Source organism: Cryptotermes secundus, unplaced genomic scaffold (genome assembly GCF_002891405.2).
Source record: "Cryptotermes secundus unplaced genomic scaffold, Csec_1.0 scaffold429, whole genome shotgun sequence".
NCBI lineage: Eukaryota > Metazoa > Arthropoda > Insecta > Blattodea > Kalotermitidae > Cryptotermes > Cryptotermes secundus.
Window position 1 is genome coordinate 206,844 of NW_019725845.1, and position 24,667 is coordinate 231,510.

General features: G+C 38.2%; 1 protein-coding gene across 6 annotated transcripts in view; it reads right to left on the minus strand.

Moving 5' to 3' along the window:
* The window catches only part of LOC111863709 (mpv17-like protein), a 37,050-nt gene extending 13,197 nt beyond the window's left edge, over window positions 1-23,853 (minus strand). For 3 of the 6 annotated variants that reach the window (XM_023850253.2, XM_033751172.1, XM_023850252.2), the window contains exons 1-3: window positions 23,335-23,433; window positions 15,964-16,285; window positions 838-969 (exon numbers count right to left, since the gene is read on the minus strand). In XM_023850253.2, coding sequence (XP_023706021.1) covers window positions 838-969; window positions 15,964-16,221 — 390 coding nt within the window. In that variant the 5' untranslated portion in view covers window positions 16,222-16,285; window positions 23,335-23,433. The other 3 variants (XM_023850254.2, XM_033751171.1, XM_023850256.2) reach the window with 3 other exon arrangements.
* Window positions 23,854-24,667: the final 814 nt, after the last annotated feature.

Below are 24,667 nucleotides of genomic sequence, written 5' to 3' on the forward strand. Positions count from 1 at the left end.
ATCACCGCAGAAATAAAATTCTTCGCAAGGGCTATTTACAAAGAGAAAGAGCAATCCTTTCTGGTTATTACACTACATGACAGATTATGTGCACAACATTCTCTTTAGAATAAACATTAAAAATAAATACCTTGCAACACCTGAGCACATGCTCAGAAACATATGTACATGCACATGATTTTGGAAATTCCTGCGTACAACAGACAGGGCTTCTAAAAACATAATAATCCCTTGATATTACATCCCAGACTTTTCACGAAACTAAGATATCACCTCTTATCCAACTACAAAGTTCCATTTTCTAGTCTCATAATTTTGCAGTAATTGAAATTCCTATATGCAGTATTTCTAGTAGATAAAGAGGTTAAACCCATTCCTGGAACCTCTCCTTACCTTCAATAAAAATTCCTTAACAGCTACATGGAAAAGGCTATGCCACAGCTCAGGCTTCTCACTGTGGGGCTTGGACAGTGTGGCAGTAAAGCAAGTTTTCTCTGAGGTTCTTCAGTTTTCCTCTACTAATCATTAATACGCATCTGTCACTGAGGTATACAACAACCTAACCAGGCAACATATTATCACATCCTTGATCCTTAAGTTAGGTGCTGCACATCTTACCTGTAACTTGGTTACAAGGGAAAAGTACGTTCTCAACTTTGCATACTGCATACGAACTGGCTAAATGTAGCTATAAATTGCTTTATACAGACATCATGCTGCAGCCAAATCCACTTCTTCATCCTTAAGGCAGACTTGTCAATAATCTGATAGTCATAATTTATCATTATATTCTTTATTCTGAATATGGTCCTGCCACCATATTACAATAATGCTTACTTGCATTGTTTGCCAAAACTTTGCTCTAACTTCATTTGCACCTTGACTACATGATTTTCCTTCCAAAAGACTCATTCCAAAAAAGAACGACACCATGGCAAATGGACCATAACTGAACTGTTCCACTACCGCCTGAAAAAAAAATAACAACTATCATAACATGCAAGGAAAGATAGGTAAATACAGAAAGCCTTGTCCTTACTATTCAGGTTTTAGCAAGTCCTGCAGTGACACGATAAATTAATAAAAGTCTGCATTTATATGGTTTCCACACTGCCAATTTACTTTCTAGATAAAAACGGCATAATGAATGTCCACATTCTTGAAAGACCTATGATTAGGAATGGCTCCTCATGGGTTAAAAGTGGAGTGATACTGTAACCATGCTACTATGCAATCTTATGCTATTATGAGGACTCTGCAATGGAATCAGATTGACAATTAACCATCTACAAAGATACATCATAGAGGCCCATGTAATAAACGGACTTAGATACTTCTCATTCCATCTGATACAAACATGACTCTCAAATTCAAAAGTTTCCTACATGCTTAGCCTTTTAAATAACTAACAACAAGTTACAGGGACAAACTTCTGACAAAACCTGTATTCAGTATTGGGCAGCTACATGTTGCTCTCTCAAGTGTTTAATCATTGAGCTCACTACGTGTTGCATCTGAGAAAAATGAGTCCGTCAATTGCGTTTAAAATGAAATGTATAAATAAATAAATAAATTGCATGGATATTTCACTAATAACCTTTCAGATCTCCTGGAGCAGCGTATGTTACACTCGCTACATCTAGTGTATTATGTTGATTCCACTTAAAAAATTAACATGGTTAAAATATTATTAATGCTAAAAGAGGGAGTGACCTTCCTACCAAGTATTAGCAAAATCGAGAGACAAACACACTGGTGCAACATTCATTGCCCTGTCCCTCAGAAGAACAAGCCTTAGAAGAATAATGAAAGTTTATACATAGCAAAGAAAAGGAAACCGAGATCACTGTAGGTATATAGTACAGTAAAGTACACAAAGAGTAATTAATACATGAATTTAAAGAAACTTACTAGCTGGGGGTAAACAGTGAAGAAACTGCAACAATAACAAACAGCACAATGAGATTACTGATCAGAATGAAGGTACAGAGAGGATTCATACATAATAAAAGCATAGTGAATGAGAAACTGTAACCAGCGCACAAAACAACAATCTTAGCAAACAACAAATAAGGATAAAATATTTATAAAAGTTAAACCAAATTTTATATATCCATGTCTGTGTGACGGAGAAGAGGACAATTATTAGCAAAGGTAAAGTAGGAGAAAATAATTACAAATTTGTATGTGTGATGATGGGAAGGAGAACAGTAAAATAAATCATATAATACAGTAATTTCTATGATAAATGTAAAATCATAATAACTATTATATATGTGTGTGTGTGTGTGTGTGTGTAACATATTACACAAGTATTAAAGTTCCTAACTTCTTTAGGGTAGGGTTTGCATATTGTCTTTATTTCTTAGTTACCCTATAGCCGACCCCACTTTCCACTACTGCTTGTACAGGAAATTCCTATACTTTATCCTAAACTTACATTTGGTATTTACCTTTCCAGGTGAATGGCATGTTACTTTGTTCAAACCAAGCAATGGGTCTGGGCAGGTAAAAAGACCCTCTTTCCATGACCACACTCTTATGCTCTTGCTGGGTTTTCTTTCATCACAATAAAAATAGACAGGCAACCTCACTCAACGCTCTCTGGCTCAACCAGAATAAAGTATACACATCTCTTTCACAAATTTCATTTTTTTATTTTTTGGATACATTCTCCATACGTATCATACATCTGTTCTTCTGATAGAAAAGTTTCTAAAGCACAGAAGTTTTATTTCGTTGCAGATCCACGGAGAATTATTTAACTGATATTCGATATTCTGTAGCTTATTATGTAACAAATCAGGTTAATTTAGATAAATAATTTGTTGGTTACTCCAGTGACCTTTCGTCAACATTCATAATCTCCTTACTACAGTAAATGGCCGCGCCACAGCTCATGCGGTTAGTTGCTGGCTTCCACCGCGGCGGCCCGGGTTCGATCCCGGGTCTGGTCAAGAGGGATTTGTGTTGAACAAAGTGGCGCTGGGCAGGTTTTCTCGGAGTACTTCGGTTTCCCCTACCAATCTTCATTCCACCAATTGCTCCACAATCACCCTCACCTATCATCTGGGGCTGGTACAATAGGCCAGAAGTGGCCGCAGTACAAGGGACTTAGTCCCACCCAAATAGCAATAAAAAAATACTATAATAAATTAATGATTCGTATCCAAATGTCTTTCACTGCAAATACTTTATCCAAAATTTACATTTGGTATTTAACTTTTCCTTTGTCACCACGGCATGGTGAGTCGAGTCCTCAGGTTGCGGATGCAGGAGATTGCTTCCAGATATGGATGGTAGCTGCAAATATATTCTCAATAAATATTCGCGGACATCCGACAAGAGGTGGTCCTCCAGCTTGGGGGTTAAGCGTGGGGCTAACAACTCCTCACCGAAAAAAATTAGCTTGCTAAAAAATGTCACAAAGGGCCTCGGACTTGGACGGATGCTAAGGAAAATGGACATAAGCTTTGGTACGTTGAATGTAAGAAGCCTCTATAGGGAAGGAAATTGCAAAATATAAGTTAGATATTGTGAGAATAGAGGAGGATCAGGTGGGACGGAGGTGGCACCGAACAAGTAGGCGAATATACATTTTCCCATGGAAAGGGGAATTGTAATAATTAATTTGGTATAGGTTTTTGAACCAAAGAGAAACATATCAGCAGTTATGAGGGTAGAGTTTATTACTGATAAGATGTGATACATTATACTAAGAGGTCGCTGCTGTGATATCGTTTTTCTGAATGTTCGTGCCCCAACAGAGGAGACAATTGACTTGAAGGACAGCTTCTACGAAGAACTAAACGTGTATTCGATAAATTCTCTAAATAATATGTAAAAATGTTGTTATGAGGTCTCAATGCCAAAGTAGATAATGAAGGAATTTTCAAACCAACAATTGGGAATGAAATTTTACACGAAATTAGTAATGTAATCTAGTGGTCCGATTCCTGGCTACAGATCCAAAGGTCCCAGGTTCGACTCCCAGCGCTACCCATTTTCTGAGAAATAGTGGGTCTGGAACGGGGTCCACTCAGCCTCGTGAAGATAACTGAGGAGCTATTTCGAAGAAATAGCAGCTCCGGTCTAGAAACCGGAGATTAACGGCCGTGAGGATCCGTTACGCTGACCATGTGACACCCTCTATCCGCAAAAGTTGGCACTAACTTCGCCGACAAGCGGCGGTCGCTCGGTCGATATAGTTCGCTTGCGGACTACAGGCCACGGAATGGAGTTAGTAGTAAACTTTGCCACACCCAAAAATCTGACTCAAAATTATAATGTTCCCGTATAGTAAAATTTATAATTTACTTGGACATCTTCTGGTGGACTCACAATTAATTTGGAAATATTTTCATAGACAGGAGACGGCACACAACCTTACTTCATGTCCGATCGTTCAGGGTACCAGACTGTCATACCGACGACTTGTCTGGTGGTGGCAAAAGTTAGGGAGAGACTGGCAGTGAGTAAACAACGCACAGTTTTCATATGAAGAGGTTCAATCTCAACAAATTAAACAAGGTGGAGGGTATAGAGCAGTACCGGTTTGAAATCTCAAATAGTTAGGAAAATTTAGATGCTGCGGTGGTTAATAATAGAGCTTGGGAAACTATTAGAGAGAATATACAAATTTCAGTCAAAGAGAGTATAGGTTATCATGAATTGAAGAAGCATAAGCCATGGTTCGACGAAGGATGTTCAAAATTATTAGATCAAAGGAAACAAGACAGACTGCAGTAGGAACAGGGTCAAAGTGAAATAAATGGGGATAACCTGAATAATATTAGACGCGAAACCAGAAGGCATTTCAGGAGTAAAAAGAGGGAATATTTGAAAGGCAAAATTGAGCATGCAACGAACAGTAAGAACAAGAACATTAGAGACTTGTATAGAGGAATAAATCGAGGGGTCACCAACCTAGAAGTAACTTGGTGATGGATGAGAATGGTGATCTGCTTGCAGATTCCCACAACATTTTGAATAGGCGGAAGAACTACTTCTCTGTTTTGAATGCATTTATGGTTGGTGATGTTATATAAATAGAAATACAGTAGAACTTGGTTATAACGTCATCAAAGGGACCTAAAAATAGTGTCGTTATAAACGAATGTCGTTGTAACCGAAATGGGCACTTCCACAGTAGCCTTATGTTAGTCACGTAAAAATCTACCAAAACCGAGTTAAAATGTTGCATTTTTTAGTGAAATACGTAGTTAACTACAGACTAACGTAACATTAACTTGGAATTGCCCAAATGTGTAATATCAAAGACATATTACAGCGCTTTTCACTGACAATACACACCGCACTAATACTGTATATTAAAGGTAGGCCTACTCACCAAATTACAGTAGATTACATCAATTGTTGTGCCTTACTGTACCTAGATACGAGTACAGTAATCAGTTATCTTCATCTGTTTCCTGTTACTTGCCCAATACACACTTTCTAAATTACGTTCAATGTCCATATCAGAGAAATTCAGGAATGAAAATGACGTTACATACGAGGTTGATGCATTTGTGCATGTCGTACTAAGCAAGGTATAAAAACAGTTGCTTTATGAGGAATTAGTTCGTACCATTGAATATTTGATGCAATAGACAAAGTGTCGCAGAAACCGATGTTGCTATAACCAAGTTTTACTGTACATACAGCTGAGCCGTTAGTACCCGATCCTAGTCATTTTGAGGTTAAAATTGTTATTGGAAAGACGAAAAGGAATAAATCGTCAGGTAGTGATCAATTCCGGCAGAACTGATTCAAGCAGTAGGTGAAACGTTCTAAGATCCATAAGCTAATTAATTCTATTTGGGATTACAAAGACTTGCCTGATCAGTGGAAGGAGATTGTTATTGTACCACTTCACAAGAAAGGCAATAAAAGCGACCAGTAAGTATCGGGGGATATGATTCCTATCAACTTCATACAAAATTTTATAAAATATTCTGCTCTCAAGGTTAAGTTCATATATAGATTAAATTATTAAGGATCACCAGTGTGGGTTTTGACTAACAGATCTTTTGCATTTGTCATATAAATGGGAGGACAATGAGACTGTACATGAGCTATTCTTCAAGAAAACTTCAAGGAAACAGATAAACCTAATTATATGTTGGTGTCTCGTCATCAGAATGCAGGGCAAAATAATGACATAAAGGTAGCTAACAGATCCCTTGAAAATGTGGCACTGTTCAAATATTTGGGATGAAAGTAATAACAAACGAAATTGTGAGAAGACCATTCAGTCCAGAACCTTTTGTCTTCCTGTCTGCTGTCTGAAAACGTAAAAATTAGAGTACACAAAATTACAATTTTGTCTGTGGTTGTGTGGGTCTGGTCTCTGACATTAAGGGAGGTATTAAGGCTTAGGGTGTTTGAGAACAGGACGCTGAGAAGAAATTTTGGCCGAAGAGGGATGGAGTGACAGTGGGTGCAGAAAACTGCATAATGAGGAACTTCATAACGTGTACTCTTCTCCAGGTATAATTAGAACGATCAAATCAAGAAGGTTTAAATGGGCAGGGTATGTAGCATGAATGGGGAGAAGGGGAATGTATATAGGGTATTGGTAGAATATCCAGAAGGAAAAAAAGACCACTAGGAAGACCAAGATGTAGGTGGGTGGATAATACTGAAATGGATCTTGGAGAGGTAGGATGGGGTGGTATGGACTGGATTGTCCTGGCTTAGAAGCGGGACCAATGGAGGCATCTTCTGAACACGGTAATGAACCTTCGGGGTTCCATAAAATGGTAGGAAATGCCTGAGTAGCTGCACAAGTGGCGCCTTCTCAAGCAGGACTCAGCTCCATAAAATGTTAAGTTATTTAAATTTTATGCTGGATGACATGGTTACGTTGTTCAGAATAAGCTGTGTTCTGCGTATTTGGCTCGAGCCAGGTAAAATGTTCCGACCCGTGCCTTCCTCCTTCTCTCTCCACACCCTTACACTTTTACTGGGGTTTCTTCCAACACAATGAAGATTCACTGACAACCTCACGCAACGCTTTCTGGTTGAACCAGAGTAAAGTATACACAGGGCTTTCACAAATTTTATTTTCCAGGCATATACTTCGTACATCCTACACATACTGTTCTTCTGATAGATAAGTTCACCGCCTATGTGGTCTAGTGGTCAGAGTTCCTGGCTACACAGCCAGAGGTCCCTGGTTCGATTCCCGGCGCTACCAGCAGCAGTGAGTCTGGAACGGGATCCACTGAGCCTCGTGAGGATAACTGAAAGCTTTTTCAAGGAAACAGCGGCTCCGGTCTAGAAAACCGACATTAACGTCCATAGGATCCGTTGCGCTGACCACGTGACATCCTCTATCCGCAAAAGTTGGCATTAACTAACTTGTTTTTTTATAGATAAGTATCTAAAGCACAGAATTTTGAAAAGAATAATTTTGTTGTTTCTAATTAATTTATCACTTCAATCAGTTTGTGAGATTTCCAGGCACTCTAATCAGCACTTATTCATATAATAATTACGCGAACATTCTGAATAACTGCTACAGATTCACTTCTTGTGTGAATGGCTTGCTAAACCGCACTCTTAACGTCCCGTTCAGATCAGCTCCCGGGGAAAGAGCCCCCAGTACACATTGGATAGGTTAGATATGGACGACGTGGAGAAGAGAAAATTCTTGACCCCACCGTAACTCGAACTTCAACACCTCGGCCGTCCAGCCTGTAGCCAGTCGCTATACGTCTGGTTTGTAACGGACCATATAAATCTAAAGCCATCAATTCCCCCGGTTGTGAACACACGTGGGACCTTGATTCAATCATGCAACTCCTGCTAGAGTGCTCCACTTGCTGACAGCACAAGATATAAATTTGGGGCCATTGCTCCTAGCACTTTGCAAACAAGAGCTATCTATTTGTTATATGCACTTGTCTGTACCCGCGTGTCACAAAGCAGGGTAAACAAATTNAGATAAGTATCTAAAGCACAGAATTTTGAAAAGAATAATTTTGTTGTTTCTAATTAATTTATCACTTCAATCAGTTTGTGAGATTTCCAGGCACTCTAATCAGCACTTATTCATATAATAATTACGCGAACATTCTGAATAACTGCTACAGATTCACTTCTTGTGTGAATGGCTTGCTAAACCGCACTCTTAACGTCCCGTTCAGATCAGCTCCCGGGGAAAGAGCCCCCAGTACACATTGGATAGGTTAGATATGGACGACGTGGAGAAGAGAAAATTCTTGACCCCACCGTAACTCGAACTTCAACACCTCGGCCGTCCAGCCTGTAGCCAGTCGCTATACGTCTGGTTTGTAACGGACCATATAAATCTAAAGCCATCAATTCCCCCGGTTGTGAACACACGTGGGACCTTGATTCAATCATGCAACTCCTGCTAGAGTGCTCCACTTGCTGACAGCACAAGATATAAATTTGGGGCCATTGCTCCTAGCACTTTGCAAACAAGAGTGATGTATTTGTGACATGCACTTGTCTGTACCCGCGTGTCACAAAGCAGGGTAAACAAATTTTATGAAACATTTCAAGACTGGTGGGCAGGATGTGTCCCCAGTAATGATAGCGCTGGTCGTCTTTGCGGCTCATGATGTCCGCCAAGTAGGTAGTTAACTGTGTATTTGATACGAACAATTTCTGAGTCATAATCCTGCAACTGCAGAACCCATTTAGCAATGCAGTCAGATGTTAACCCGCATTTCTTCGAGAAGGCCAATACTTTGTTGTCGAAATAGACTGTTACTTTATGACCGAAAGCATACATTCTGCAACGCTAAACAACAGCAACATGTCAAATACTTCCGTTCCAAAGGTAATATTACGCGAGATTCAGGGGGACGATGTGGGTTTCCCCTACATCGTCGGTCTGGGTTAGAATTGAGCTTATACCAAAATTTGCCTGCATCTGTGTAAACATCATACGGCAGGCGCTCGTACAAAAGCAGATAAGGAAATTTTAAAATCGTACAGAACTCTTTAATATTAATAAACAGTGAAGTCGAAAAGAAATGCAGTGTACTGTCAGCATTCTTTCTTCAATTGGATGTATATAAAGGCCTGAGTGAGATTAACTGAGGTCATACAGAGGGCACCACGAAACCGGCGCGACAACTCATTTATCTTGGGTGTGTTTCCCATAACAGGGATCATGACAGCGTTATCTTTAAGAGCGTGTATACAGATCCTTCGAACCTTTTTCCCCCACTGCACAGCGGCCATGGGACTGACGAAGGGTGAGTCTAAAATCTCCAAAATGACTTCCGCCAACATCTGTTCTCTACTTGATTTCTAATCACGAGTACGGCGAAGGGTACACATCTTGAATATCTGACACAATATTTGGCGTCCGTTAATTTAAATTCATATTGGAAAACTTTATATTATCCAGGTCTAGCGACTGGCTATGGGCTGGAAAACGGAGAGGCCGGTAGGGTCAAGAATTTTCTCATCTTCACGTCGTCCAGACCGGCTCTGACGCCCATCCACCCTACTATTCAACCTGTACCGGGGCTCTTTTCCCCAAGGTAAAGGGGCCAAGGCGTGAAGCTGACGACTCACTTCCAATTAGTGTTGAAGTCAAGGAAATGTGGATGTATACATCCACCCCCCCCATACGCCCTCATGACGTAGTGCTTAATTAAGCATAAGGACATTTTGACGTTTAGCTGTGTATTTAGACAACAACCGAAACAAACCATCTTTCTCAGCAAATCACAGGCTTGCATTCTCACAGATCAGAGCGAAACCATCTTCGGTATGTTTCGAATTTTGGTCTGATGGCCTGGCTTGTCTGTTATGGTTCCTGATGGGGAAAAGCTCGCTCCCCCCTCTATCTCCATTATATATTATACCAGCAGTTCCTCTGCTCCACTTACATTAACATCCCCTTCAAAATTACACAACCCTTGAAATCTTTTACTAGTATTAAATTTAGAATTCTGGGAGGACAAAATTCTCTGGGCTTTGTTCTCATACCTGAACGACACTCGCCCTGAATTTCTGTCGATCAGTGTTAGTTTGTTACATGTCCAACAGCTGCTTGCAGTGCTATGTTACAGAAAGTAGGAGCATGAGGGTTCAAAGCATTCCGATGATTGGTGGTGGGAAAGGGATTATTCCCTTTTTTTTGTGAATGGAGACTCTGTCTCCCTTCATAGTCCTCCTTCGCCCTGTACAGTCTGCTTTGGTTAAACTGGCGACCACGAGAGTAGTGGAGTTCAACTGGGTCCACTCGGCACGGCGGCCACTGATTGGCCTACTGTACCAGTCCCAGATGATAGGTGAGGGTGATTGTGGAGCAATTGGTGGAATGAAGATTGGCAGGGGAAACCGAAGTACTCGGGGAAAACCCGCCCCAGCGCCACTTTGTCCACCACAAATCCCACTTGACCAGACACGGGATCGAACCCGGGCCGCCGCGGTGGGAAGCCAACGACTAACTGCTTGAGCTATGGCGCGGCCAAGACAAGGAGAGTATCTGTCTGACATTCTGATGGTTTTGTCTTGGCCGTGCTTCTGATATGGTGGTCGGGGATTAGGCTGTTAGCTCTGTGATCGTCCGTTTGGGTTCGATCTCTGATAATCGTAATTAGATTCCACCAATTCTAACCTTTTTAACAATTCAACAGCATTCTGTATGGATGTTAATTGAGCTGTAGCAAACCTCCATTGGACCGGTAAATCGAAATGAAATTTCAGGGTATCGATCAGTTCTATGTCAGCCATCTTGGTCTCCAAGTATGACGCTAAAACAGCAGAGTTCAGAAATCGACTGAGTGCATTCATTTCCGAAACTACGTTTGAATATAACCTTGAAATCCTATATAGCTAAAGTGCGTGACACCGCGGCCAATCAGAAACGAACTACAGCATCTTTATCGATCTCATGGCTATTGCTAACTGCAAATGCTTTGGGATTTCCTTCAACTTATTGTATTCATCAAATTGCAGTAAATGGACCACAGCATTCACTTTAATATTATAACGCGTACGGGGTTGTGCGTGATTTATAAGACGGGTATTGGATTGGATGATTGTGTTTATTGTGCCTTATACATTTACACAGTTCGGGACTGCAGGCAATACAGCGCTATTGCTATTCTACACACTTTCCAGGTCGCCGTTACAGGCGCACAATGATTCTCCGTCTTCACTAGCCGTATCCTGCTATTGGATTTCTAACCGTCTCACTGTAATTTCAATTCCCACTTGAAGTCTTCTTTTCACAGTCTAACTCTTGCCATTTTCCTGTAGCTGCAGACTAGACTCAGTTTCTCTCGACTACTGCTCTACATTCCGTTGTAATCTGTCTTCTGTGCCCTCTTGTAACTCCTCGGCACGAACTCCAAGGAAAACGCCGTCTTCTATTGCCAAGAATTCGTGTTTACAGCTCCGTTGCCTATCAACAGACGTCCTACTGTTGAGCGCGTTTGTTGTGGGAATGTTTAGAGCCGTTGCCTAGCAATGGGTATACATGTCACAATATTACCATTATCGAAATATGCAAGAGTTAAGGATATGAGGCTGGATGGGCCCCAAAACCTGTCTGGACGACGTGAAGAAGAAAGAATTCTTGACCCGACCCCTCTGTCGTCCAGCCCGTAGCCAGTCGATATACAGACTACGCTAACCTGGCTCTTTAGTTTATCAAAGCAATCTGCATCATAAGATTCCATTCTCTTAACCTCACTGTCCAGCTGAGCGAGTTTCTCTCTTGCCTTTTTCCGCCACGCTTCCATTCCTTCATATATTTAATCTTCAACATTCTTACCCTTATTGTTCCATTTACTTGTTTATCATTCGCTTCTTTATTTATTGTTATATGATTACCTTAATCATCAGTCCTGTTAATTTTGGATTCACCTCAAAGGGTATCTCAATGCCTCTATTTACATAGGTCTCAAATTTTGAATTTATTCTCATAGCAAAATTGTCAATGGTGGCTTTGGCAGCTTGCCAGTTCTCTGGCGTTTTGACCCCTTACTTGCTTAATCACACGAGATAATTTAGCTCAGACTGGATCCTCTGCGATCAAATCTCGTTTAAGATTTTTCAGCCATTTTTTTATTTTCTCGTAACATCCGTCATAGAAGTTACTCCGTTTCAACCTGAAATGCTTTGCCTCGTGTCTGTCTACAGATCCAGAGGTCCCGGGTTCGATTCCCGGTGTTACCAGATTTTCTGAAAAGTAGTGGGTCTGGAATGCACTCGGCCTCGTGAGGATAACTGAGGAGCTACTTGAATGGAACAATAGCGGCTCCGGTCTATAAAACCGAGATTAATGGCCGTGGGAATCCGTTGCGCTGACCACGTGACACCCTCTATCCGCAAAAAGTTGGCACTAACTTGGGAAATAAGTGGCCGTTGCTCGGTCGGTATAGTTCGCTTACGGACTAAATGCCACGAGCTTCAGATTTAGTTTAAGATGCTGTGCATGTATCCTGTAGATGTGACTATACGGCATCACTAGTATTGTCTACTCCTCCTTTCTCCCCTGCTAGAACAATGGAATCTTAGAAACCAACTGCCTCACTTAGGCCGCGCCACAGCTCAAGCGGTTAGTCGCTGGCTTCCCACCGCGGCGGCCCGGGTTCGATCAAGTGGGATTTGTGGTGGACAAAGTGGCGCTGGGGCAGGTTTTCTCCGAGTACTTCGATTTCCCCTGCCAATCTTCATTCCACCAATTGCTCCACAATCACCCTCACCTATCATCTGGGGCTGGTACAATAGGCCAGAAGTGGCCGCAGTACAATGATTTGTTTGGCACTGTTATGTTAACCGTGTTCCTGATGTTACCTAGAGACTGCGGTAGCAGCGTCTCGGCGAAGCTCGTCTTGTAGAAGCCCTGGGGACGGCACTTACACATATTTCAGGGATCATGTTCAGCCTCTAGAAGCCTTCAATCCTAAAAAAAGAACTAGTTCGCATTGCAAAGGATGCTAAGAATATTCCTTGTACTCATTTCTGTTATAGGCTGAGTCGACCCCAGGGCCATAGTGCGGCTGGAAGGATTAGGTCAATTGAAAAAATTCAATGACCTCATCGGGACTTGAACCGGCGACCTTCTGGCTTGTAGCATAGTGCCTCAACCAACTATGCTACCGCGTGCCCCTGTCCACCCCATACCGAAATCAATATAAATTCATTTAATTTATTTTACTGAACTAATCTGAATTACTTATTTTGTTTTATTATTACTTTTCGATTCGCGTATTTCGGATGAGGGAGATATGAATTTGCATCATGACGCCAAAAAGCCGGAAGAGCGAAGTGAGAACAGACGTTCATTGCTAGGCAAGACTCTGTACACACATTCCCGCTGCAAAGAATACGCACGCAACAATCGAGTAAATTCCGTTGCTATGTAATGGCGCTGTAAACACACCTTCCCGACAACAGAGAGGCTGTGTTTTCTGAGCGGTCCGTTCAAAGTGGTTATAAGGAAGACGTCAGTTAAATCGAGTAGAGATTCGAGATGCCAGCCTGCCGGGATATCAGCTTGGGACCATAGGAATTGAAGTGGCAGTTGCAGAATAATGGCAAGAAAGGAATTAGGCGGTGCAGAGAAGATTACAAGTGTGATTTGTTACAGTAAGGCTGTTATAAATCCGTTACCAGGATACGACTAGTGAAGACTAAGAACCGTAGTGTGTGAAACGGTGAACTTTAAAGTGTGTAGATCAGCGATAGAGCTGTACTGCCTGTAGTCTCGAGTTGTGTGAATAAGGTGTCAATAAATCCAATCATCTAATCCAAAACCAGTCTATAAGTCACTAATACACTTCATATTATGAAGAATATTACATTTCATTTTCCGTGGACATAAGTAATGCTATGAACAACTGGAAATTTCCGCAGGGCTTTGATTCCATTTAGCGTCCTTGACCTTGATGCTGATGAGTCATTCATCACCCTAGTAGTATCCGGCTTGTTTAGGACAGAACTGAAGCCAGCATATGGCACACATGTGTTGGAGTTGGGGTATTTAAGCACACAGACATACTGATGTTTAAATACGTCAATATGAAACAATGGAGTTGTAAGTTGCCTGATGACACCAGAACTTGACAATTTTGAAAGGGGAAGCGAAGCTGTAACATAGCCTGGAGAGACGGGACTGACATTTCAGTTTCCAGCAAGGCCGGACGCGAATTTTATCAGTTTGGAATTCATCAGTTCAATTATCTAATAACTTTAAATAGTATAAGAAATATTAGTCATCAATCAATAATAAACTCACCATGTGTTTGTCCTTTCATATAAATTGTTTAAACAATATGCCTTGATGAGCGGTAAATTCAGATCTTGTATTAGTGAGAATTTTATGGTTCATCAGTTCAATAAATCATTAGCAGATGATAAAATCTTCTTAACTCCAGTGGCTAAGTACCTCCTGTGGTTTGTGGAACCATCTACCCATTAAGGGGCTATTAGAGATAGGCATCAAATGCCTACCACTCTAAGCTCATCAACCAATTAACTCATGAATTTCCTGATATAAACAACAGCAGCAAGTCAGGTCGGCTATAATCCTACAGTCATATCATATTTGTATATATTGAACTACATACTGCAGCAATTCCTCAATAATCAATTATCCCCTTACAAGAACCAAAATCCATGACAGAAACTTACACATATTTCAGGGATTGTGTTCAACCTCTAGAAGCCTTCAATCCTAAGAAAAGAACCAGTTCGCAATGCAAAGGATGCTAAGTTCAATGGCCACTGGAGCCTTTGTAATGCAAACAAGTTTCTCATTTTCTGGCTAGGCTGACAAATCCACCTGTCACTTTACTGAACTGGCATGACTGACACACATCATTCAACAGTAAAACGTCATTCGTTGCGAAGAACACAAACTGTCTCCCAACAAATAGTTTAAATAACTTCCACTAGATTTTGAAATCTGAGGAGTTTCTAAACGTTTGTGACAACAGTTGGTTCATTACATGAATATTATATTGAAAAATAATTAGATACCGTATTATAACCTGAACAGAGAAAACTTCAGAAATATACATCTCAGATACTGGACAGTGAGTGGTATAATAGGTAAGAAATTTGTTATGAAATTACATTTTACAATTACATTTTATTTTCACACACTTTTTATAAGTTTGTGTTCATGCATCATGCTTATGACTTGAAGCTACTGGAAACTTTGTTTCCACAATCACATCATCCAGTGTTAAACACAAACATTTCTTTTAAAATATGGATTTGGTGTGTTTTTGCAAATCTGTACTTCTTGTGAGCCATCTATCAAACCACCCCAATTAAGGACAGCATTTGGCATGGATTTTAAGCAACCACAGCAGGGATCATGTTAAAGACATGCTCACTTACCCCCCGGCATACTACAGTTTGACAACATCAGAGATTTCTACAAATCACTGAGCCATTTGCCTTATTGGATCAAGGAGATTCAGACTGCTAGCAGAATCAATTAAAAAACATGGTAAACTGAAAATACAAAACCCTGGTCTCCTGTGCAGTGTCTGAGAAATTTCTGAAGAGATGTTCAAGCCTAGCACAATTTCATCCAGTTCTCTTCAGTGGGCACTCTGTCATGATCAAACTGTACTTAATTTAGTGTTCACAACATATTAACATGAATTCAAATCAAAGACTTCAAAATATATGCCCTCACAAAACTTCTGTATAACCATTCTATAAACATTATCCAATAAGTAAACCACTGTTTACTTTCATCTAGTGACTTTTCACAGCTATAATAATAATTAACACCATTTTAGGGCGGGAATGTCCAGCAGTGATCAAAAAAGACCCTACAGATTACAGGGCATTCTTTCAAGAAATGTTCCCCATACAGTGAAAAATAGAAGAAAAAAAAAAGGTAAGAAAGATTATATGGCCTTTCTCAAAGTACAAATAATGGTGTGATATTCAACACAATTATAGAAAATAAACTGAATGAAAAATTACATGAAAAGTTACCTTTGTTAATGCAGTTTTCATGTTCATCTGTGGCCACATTGTTCCAGACAGCTTAAGCCATCCATGAAGTGAAGGTGCAACATAAAATGCACCAAATAAACTATACCGCAGAGCTTGTACAAAATCAAACTTCTCTTTTCCGGCAATGGTCTGCTGACACAGGTTGGATACAGGCCAAATGATTGCATATGTGGCTACTCCTCTCAAGAGAGGATACTTCTTAAAGTAAACACGTATCCTCGAAAATACTTCACTCATATCTAAACCTCCTTGGGAACTGCACTCTGGTAATTACCACTTGTAGTCATTCAAACTGATTGCTCTGAAGTAGAGGGGGAAGAAAACAAATGTCAATAGTTTTCAAGAAAGAACTTTACAATACAGTAATCATGTACTTGAGCACCCTGTGAACTGGGGATTTTGAAAGTTGCGGGTTCACTTCCCAATGAGGTCACTTGATTTTTCAATTAACCTAATCCTTCCAGCAGCACTATGGCCCTGGAGTTGACACAGCCTATAACAGAAATGAGTACCAGGAATCTTCCTGGGGGGTAAAGCGTGGCAGTGCATAAGGCTGACAACCTCACCGCCATCTGTGAGCTGACTGTCTAGAATATGTGGACGCACTGACATCTCACAACCCTATCATTTCATTTCATTTATTCACCTTCCATAAATCCTGTCGAGAACACATTCTCATGCGGATGTGGAGATCGTCCTAGTTACAGTCACAACTAAGAATTATAGTTGTCATCCAATAGCATACACATTTGTATTACAATACTGATAAACATATACAATATAATAAATAAGTTAATTTTAGCAGTAAACGCAATGGCAAAGCTCATACAATTTGTACAGTTTTATACAAGTCTATTAATTAAAAATTCAATAGCTGAAACACAATGTCATTAGTGAGTTTTGTATAACATACATTAATTGTATAATAAATTGAAATAAAGACTAGTATATAGTGATATAAAGATTGTGGATATCTAAAATAAGCAACTAAAAACCAGAACACAGACTGACAATGTTTTCTTCTTTTAATTGTAAAGCAGGACAGCTACTTGCATATTAAAAAGATTTATAACCAAAATATTCCTGTAAAGAATAAAAAGAATATAAATATAAAAGTTGTTTTAATTGTACCTAAAAACTCTTAACTGTCACTCGATATATCCTTAATATGTTGTGGTAGATTATTATAGACCTTTGTTCCTAAACAGTAAACTCCCTTTTGGCATTTACTCAAATTTACAAGAGGCTGATGGAGATTATTTTGCTGTCTGGTATTTATTCTATGAATCTCTGAATTTACTACGAATTTGTTTCCGTTTCTTATCACAAAGAGCATAAGAGATAGTATGTACTGAGATGCCAGAGGTAAGATTTCTAATTCTCTAAATAAGTTCCTGCACGAATCCCTCCTTTTGCATCCCAACATAATTCTAATTATATTTTTTGCATTCTAAAAATTTTTATACTTTGGGGTGAGTTACCCCAAAAGGGTAAATCATAATTTATAACAGAATTAAAATAGGAGTGACAAACCATTTTTAAGGTATTTATGGACGGGTATGGTTTAAGCAGTCTCATTATGTAGCAGACTGCACTTAGTTGTGAACTAATATACTCAATGTGGTATTTCCAGCTCATTGTGTCGTCACTGAATATTCCAAGAAATTTAATATTGGATATAGATGTAATTTGATTTTTATCATATACAATTTTTATTTCAGATTTAGGATTAGTATTTCTAGCTGTAAACTGAATGTAGTGGGTTTTGTTAAAATTTATAGAATATTTGTTTACTTTGAACCATTCATTTATACTATGAAAAGCATTGTTTATATTTACACAGAGATCTTCATAGTTTGAACTCTTAACTAACAAACTAGTATCATCTGCAAACGATATAGGTACAGTTTTATCATTTATAGTTTTGGGTAAATCGTTTATATAAATGAGAAATAACAATGGACCCAGAATCGAACCTTGTGGGACACTATGTCTAATTTTGTCCCATGTCAAAAATTCATTGAGATTAAGATTTACATTTGTAATTAAAACCCCTTGATATCTATTTCTGAAATACGATTCAAGCCATAGTTTAGCTTTACTTTTTATCCCATAGAGCTCCAATTTCGACAACAGAACCTCATGATTAACACATTTTCGAGGTCACAAAAAATGCCTCCTATTAAGTTTTTGCTGTCTAAGGTCTTACAGATTTCATTCACTAACTTGTATATAGCCTCATCTGTTGAAGATTTTGTTCTAAATCCAAATAGCTCTTCCACTCAAATGTTATTCTTATTTAAGTGCTCAATCAATTGAATGCTCATAGCTTTTTCTAATACCTTAGAGAACGATCTTATAAGTGATATAGGCCTACAGTTGGAAATATTTGATTTATCTCCTTTTTTAAACAGCAGTCTTATTTCTGAGTATTTTAAACGATCTAGGAAAATTCCTTGTGATAATGAATTGTTGCATATGCAAGTCAAATGAGAGCTAATGAAAAAAGAACTCATTCTTAATACTTTAGTGGATATTTCATCATATCCATAAGAGTTTTTTCATTTGAGAGATTTAATTACATTTTCAACTTCCTTAGTTGATAAAGATTTAAGTTTAATATGTGGAAAGGGATTTATAAAAGTTTTCATTAAATACTGAATGGGAGTAGTGTCTAGAAGGTAACTAATATTAGTATTATTTTGTTTATTTTTTGCATTTTTATTTTCAGATACAGATAAAAAGTAATTGTTAAAGGTTTCTGCAATTACTTGCTTTTCTCTAATCCATTTTCTGTCCACCTTTAATGTGCATATTTTTTCATTATTTGGCCTCTTATTAGTTTCTAATTTTGCTATATCCCATGTGGTTTTATTTTTATTTTTGCAATTTTGAAATTTGTTATCATATTTTAGTTTTTTAGCTTCCTTAATGACATTAGATAAAATTTTACAGTATTTTTTATAATAGTTTCTTAACTCTAAATTATTACTGTTTCTAAATATAGAGTACTCTTTTACATTTACAGGACGTTATTATTCCAATAGTAAACCAATCACTTATTTTATTTGAAATTTTAATTCTTTTTTATTGGAAAACTGGAATAGTAAATTTTCATGTAAGTGTCTAAAAAGGAGTTAAACATTATATTAACATCATCACTAGAAAATTTTGAGTCCCATGTTTCATAACTTAGTTTAATTAAAAAGTCATTTATTGTGTTTGTTTATTTTCATTATTATTTTAAATTGTTTAGCATGTGTTCTCATGTTTATTGTTTTAAATGTTATGAATTGTGCATCATGATCAGACAATCCATTTATTATAGGCCTTATAGAATAATTTTCCCTTCTAGTAATATCAATGAAAATATTATCAGTGACTGTAGCAGAATTTCCTTGAACTCTGGTGGGAAAATTTATCATACTTATGAAATTATAAGTTCTCAATAAGGTATCTAACTTGTTTTTCTTTTCACTATCAAGAAGGTAATTTATATTAATATCCCCACAAATAATATATTCTTGTGTTGAGGTACGGGTATATAGATTTCTAAGTATTGTATCTAGTTTTGTTATGAAAGTATCAATGTTTCCAGTCAGAGCTCTATATATTGTAATTATACAAAGTCTGTTGGAGCTCAGGTTTAACTTAACAACACATACCTCAAAATCTTTTTCTTTAAAATATATTTTTAGGTCTATATTTACAAATTTCAAGCTTGTGCATAGACAGATGCATACTCCTTTTTCATACAAGGTTCTACAATATTTTGCTCCTAGTTTATAAGAATCTATGTTTAACTGTTGTAATTCCAAGAAATTCATGTCATGTTCTGTAAAACATAATAAGAGGGGGAAGGTTGGGTGTAGGTGACTTAATAGCTCATTTGCTTTCCCCCCTTAAACCTTTAATGTTCTGATGGAAAATATTAAAGAATTTGATATCATTTTCTTTCTTGGTTACTCAGTTTAAGAAAATATTTCTTTTTGGAGCATCTTTATTTACCATAAAAAATCCTTATTTTTCATACCTGGTAGTTTTTTAGTCTATTTGATTTGTGTACTGGTTCATTTTTTTGCTCTGTAGTTATTTTTACTGAGTCATTCATAGCTGGACACTTGTTAGCTTGTAGATTTTGCATTATAATTTTCAGATGGGCTTCCACAGCCTGTTATAGGGGTAACTTTATCTTTTTAGTACTATGAGGCTTGTGACCTGATTTTAACTCAAAGTGATTATACTAGTATTGAAAAAATACAATGCTTGGACAGTTGGGCCACACACACACACACACACACACACACACACACACACACACACACACACACACACACTGCTATAATACCACAAAACATATCTAATAATTCACACACTCACACATAACATGAGCTACTGGCAAACATTTCACTAAATCTGTGTTCACTAGATTCTGAGTTTCTAACAGATGGGAAACTTCTTTCTTGACTAGCTAAGTAACAACTTGTTTCTTCAGAAACACTGGTTCCTGAAGAGTCAGTTGAAAACAACACTAGAGTAATCTAACTTAAATGAAACCAGTGAATCTACCCTAACTTGACAACATTGGAGAAATATAAATATATATCCAAACATAAGAAAAATATTAGTTTTGACAAATATTGCCCATCAAATCCAAGCATAAGCAAAGGAGGTATTAGTAACTGGTCACTATATTGAAAAGATAAAACATTTTCTACAAAATGTATTTTGTAGAAAATGTATTCTACAAAATTTGTATTGTATTTCAAATTTTGATGATGATGACTATCTGATTATGCATGTATATTTATGTGTTATATTGCGCTGCTGACTTCTTCTATATTTGAAGCAGACCCCTTTGTGGATTCTTTAACTGTAATAAATGAATGAATGAATAAAATGTATATTTAAATTAACACTGTTGCCTATTGCTAGAAAGCAATGGACTATGGAATGAATACTCAGGAAAAGGGTGCTATTACTGTTGTGACACAGGTGTATTATATAATAAGAAAACAGATTTTATATTACTATATTAAGGATCTTGGTGGTCTTTTGATCATGTATGTAATTTTAAATGTTATTTTGATATATGGAATGTATTGCTGTACAGTAGTTTTGTTGTACTGAGTATTTAAATTTTTGAAGATGATGACTATCTGATTATGTATGTATATTTATATGTTATATTGTATTATTGACTTGTTCTATATCTGAGGCAGATGCCTCTATGGATTTTTTGGAACTATAAATAAATGATAATGATGATATATGTTATTTCAATATATGGAATGTNCTAAAAGTTTTGATCTCTACTTCAGCTGTAAGAATAGCTATATGCTAACATGGCATAAGGAAGGAATGAAAAGACAGTAAATGTAAACACAACAGTGATCTACATATCCAAGAAATATGCAATTAAAACACAGGTGTAATTCAAAGGTACATATGTTCAATCTCAGCACTAAATTCAGGTAAAAGCCATCAATTTCACAATCTGGCCATCTCTGAACCCAAGGGAAAATGTCCTAGTATTTATGATGGATGGGCCCAACAGCAATTCAGAATTTAATTGATTGGTAGGTTAATTCTTCATTCAGTGAGCAATACTTTCCAGCTGCGTATATTATGCAACATGAAATTGTAGGATGATTTATAATTAATGAACTCTAAACAAGGTTATATTTTAAGCATAACTCAGCATTTCTCTGGAGAAATCGAGGTGAACCATGAAAAGCATGCCACAATGGCTGGTCTCTGGACTGAGAGTTGAACCAAGGACCTCCCAAATACAAATCAAAAGTGCAAACCTCTCACCCACAAACATCAATCTGGACTTGGTGACAAAAAAACATATCAAATGTCCTTGCCAGAAGAATAAATAAGTATATGTCTACATGTTCATGTGAGCTGGTACAATAATAGAGTCCTTCCACTGATCAGGCAGGTCTTCCTTATTCCGAATAGAATTAATTAGCTTATGGATCTTAGAACATAACATTACACGTCCTGCTTGAATCTGTTCTGCCAGGAATTTGATCACTAACAGGCAATTTATATCGTTTCAATTTTACAGTAGCACTTTCAACCTCAAAAGAATTAAGATCAGGTACTACCGGCTCAGCTGTATGTATTTCTATCTGTCTAACATCACTGACCCCTACGTACATTCAATAACTGAGAGAAGTAGTTCTTCCACCAATTGAAAATGTTGTGAGAATCTGCAAGCATGTCACCATTCTCATCTTCACTAAGTTCACTAAGTTACTTTTAGGTTGGTAACCCCTATTAAAGTCATTTATCCTTCTATACAGGTCTCTAATGTTATTATTCTTACTGTTTGTTGCAAGTTCATCTATTTTGTCTTTCAGATATTCCCTCTTTTTATTCCTGAATTGCCTGCTGGTTTCATGCTTTATATTGTTCAGATTGTCACCATTTATTTCGTTTGGATCTTGTAACCACTGCAATTTGGCTTTTTTCCTTTCATCTAATAATTGTAAGCATCCTTCGTCAAACTATGGGTTATGCTGCTTCAATTCATAATAACATAGACTCTCTTTGGCTCAAATTTTTATATTCTGATAGTTTCCCAAGCTCTATTAATGTCCACATCACTGTCTAAATTTTCCAAAATACCACAACCTGACCAGGAGCCGGGAAGGCGTACGGGCTGGACGACCGCGGGGTCAGAGTTCGAGTGACGGTACGGTCAAAAATTTTCACACATCCACGTCATCCAGACTGGCTCTGGGGTCCACCCAACCTCCTAACCAGTAGCTACCGGAGGCTCTTTCCCCATGGGTAAAAAAAACCTGGGCGTGAAACTCACCACTCACCTCAAACTAGTGCCAAGGTCAAGAAAATATGGCTTTATACGCGTACATCTGACCTCCCATACATCTTCATGGTGTACTGCTTAATTAGTTGAGCACAGAGACAACCTTACCTTTTACCTTCGCCATAACTCGACGAAAAATATGAAGCAGCAGGTATGTGAAATTCCAGGGAAGAGCTTCAGTAAGAAACAGGTGTGATCCCGCTATTCACTGACAATTATATTATTCAGACTTTGATGAAGATGCAAGTTAATGTACATTGAAGTTCGCAACAGTCACAACAATCGGTACGTTGTGAGCAGAATCAAAATTCAGACATTAAAAAAATATCAACAAAATAACAAGCTCTGTGGAGTCCAACTCAAATCAATTTAACATTAAGCTATTGGGTATGAGTGTTATAATCTAATGTAACAGGCCTTGATACGTTTTCTAGACAATACACCTTCCATGGATAATATTAAATTTGGTTGAATCTGAAATTAATTATGAAGGTTATGTTTAAGTATACCTCACACATTTTAACTTTACTGTAATGTAGCATAAGATTGTGCCTCGTCACAAACGACGTTCAGAAGAAATCTGATGACATTCCTACCAACACAATGTTACTGACCTTGTCTTCTGACTTCATATTTCTGCCGGGGGAAAAAAAAAAGCTGCTACAACTGCATTGCGAAAATATGTCAACTTCTTCTGCGTTTCGGTCTCAGTCCCAAGCTCAACGAAACAAGTCATCAAGACATCATACTTAACCAAATATATGATACATATTCTTGCTTCAAGGCTGCCTGTCAAATGGAAACAGAACAGTCAGCGTAAATTCTCCATACTTTAATCTCTGAACGTTTCTGGTGATTAAAAAGCATGAGTATTGAATTTTTAGACGTCTAAAACAAACATAATTCTCCAACTCCCAACACAGTGTAGGGCCCCATCCTTAGCATCATTTTCAAGTCACCAAAGTATAAGTACAGCCTAACGCTTCGTCGTCAAATATGTGCTTTGAATAGAGGACATATTCCACATCCTTCGACATCTTGTTTCGTCTTTGGATCTGTGCATGCGAGGAAGCAGATACTACACATAGATCTCGATTAGGGGGGTGCAACTGAGATAGGAGAAAGGGATACACGATAACTACAGCCTCTATGAATGAAGGCAGATACTACACACAGATCATGACCAGGGGGCAGCAACTGAAATAGGGGAAAGGGAAACACGGTAACTACTGCCTCTAAGAATGACGGACGAAACTTCATGCAGGTCTCGACGAGGTCTCGACCGTCTCGACCAATCAGAGAGCCTAAACAAACCAATTTGAATACACACGATTACATGCGGTAATCGTGGTGCATTATATCCAAATTGGTAAGTATGAATATGGTTTGATTTGATGTGATTGCGAAACGAAAGTAGACATTTGCAAACGAAATTACAGCTCCATGTTAAACATATTATTTGTGTATATGAATACTATGCTGAGCCGCGTTTCGCTCTGCTACCACTTGAGCCGCTCCCTCTGCTACCACTTGTGCCGTCTGTCCGCTCTGGGACTATATGTACCACTTGTACCGTCTCTCTCTGGCACCTTTCGGCTCCGTCTACCTTTCCTCAATCGGAGGGGGAAACGTTGCTCCGTCATACGGCTCTCGTGCTGTGCTCGCACGCTCCCTAAGTTAGAGTAAGGGATCCAAGCTAGCAGCGAAGTAAATGTAGTTACAAATGATGGCAATCAATATATTAACAAATAACAGAATTTAATATACACAACAGAAATTAAACAGAACAACTGAACTAACTGCACATTTACATGCTCGCACACAGCGGCATCTAACTCGGGC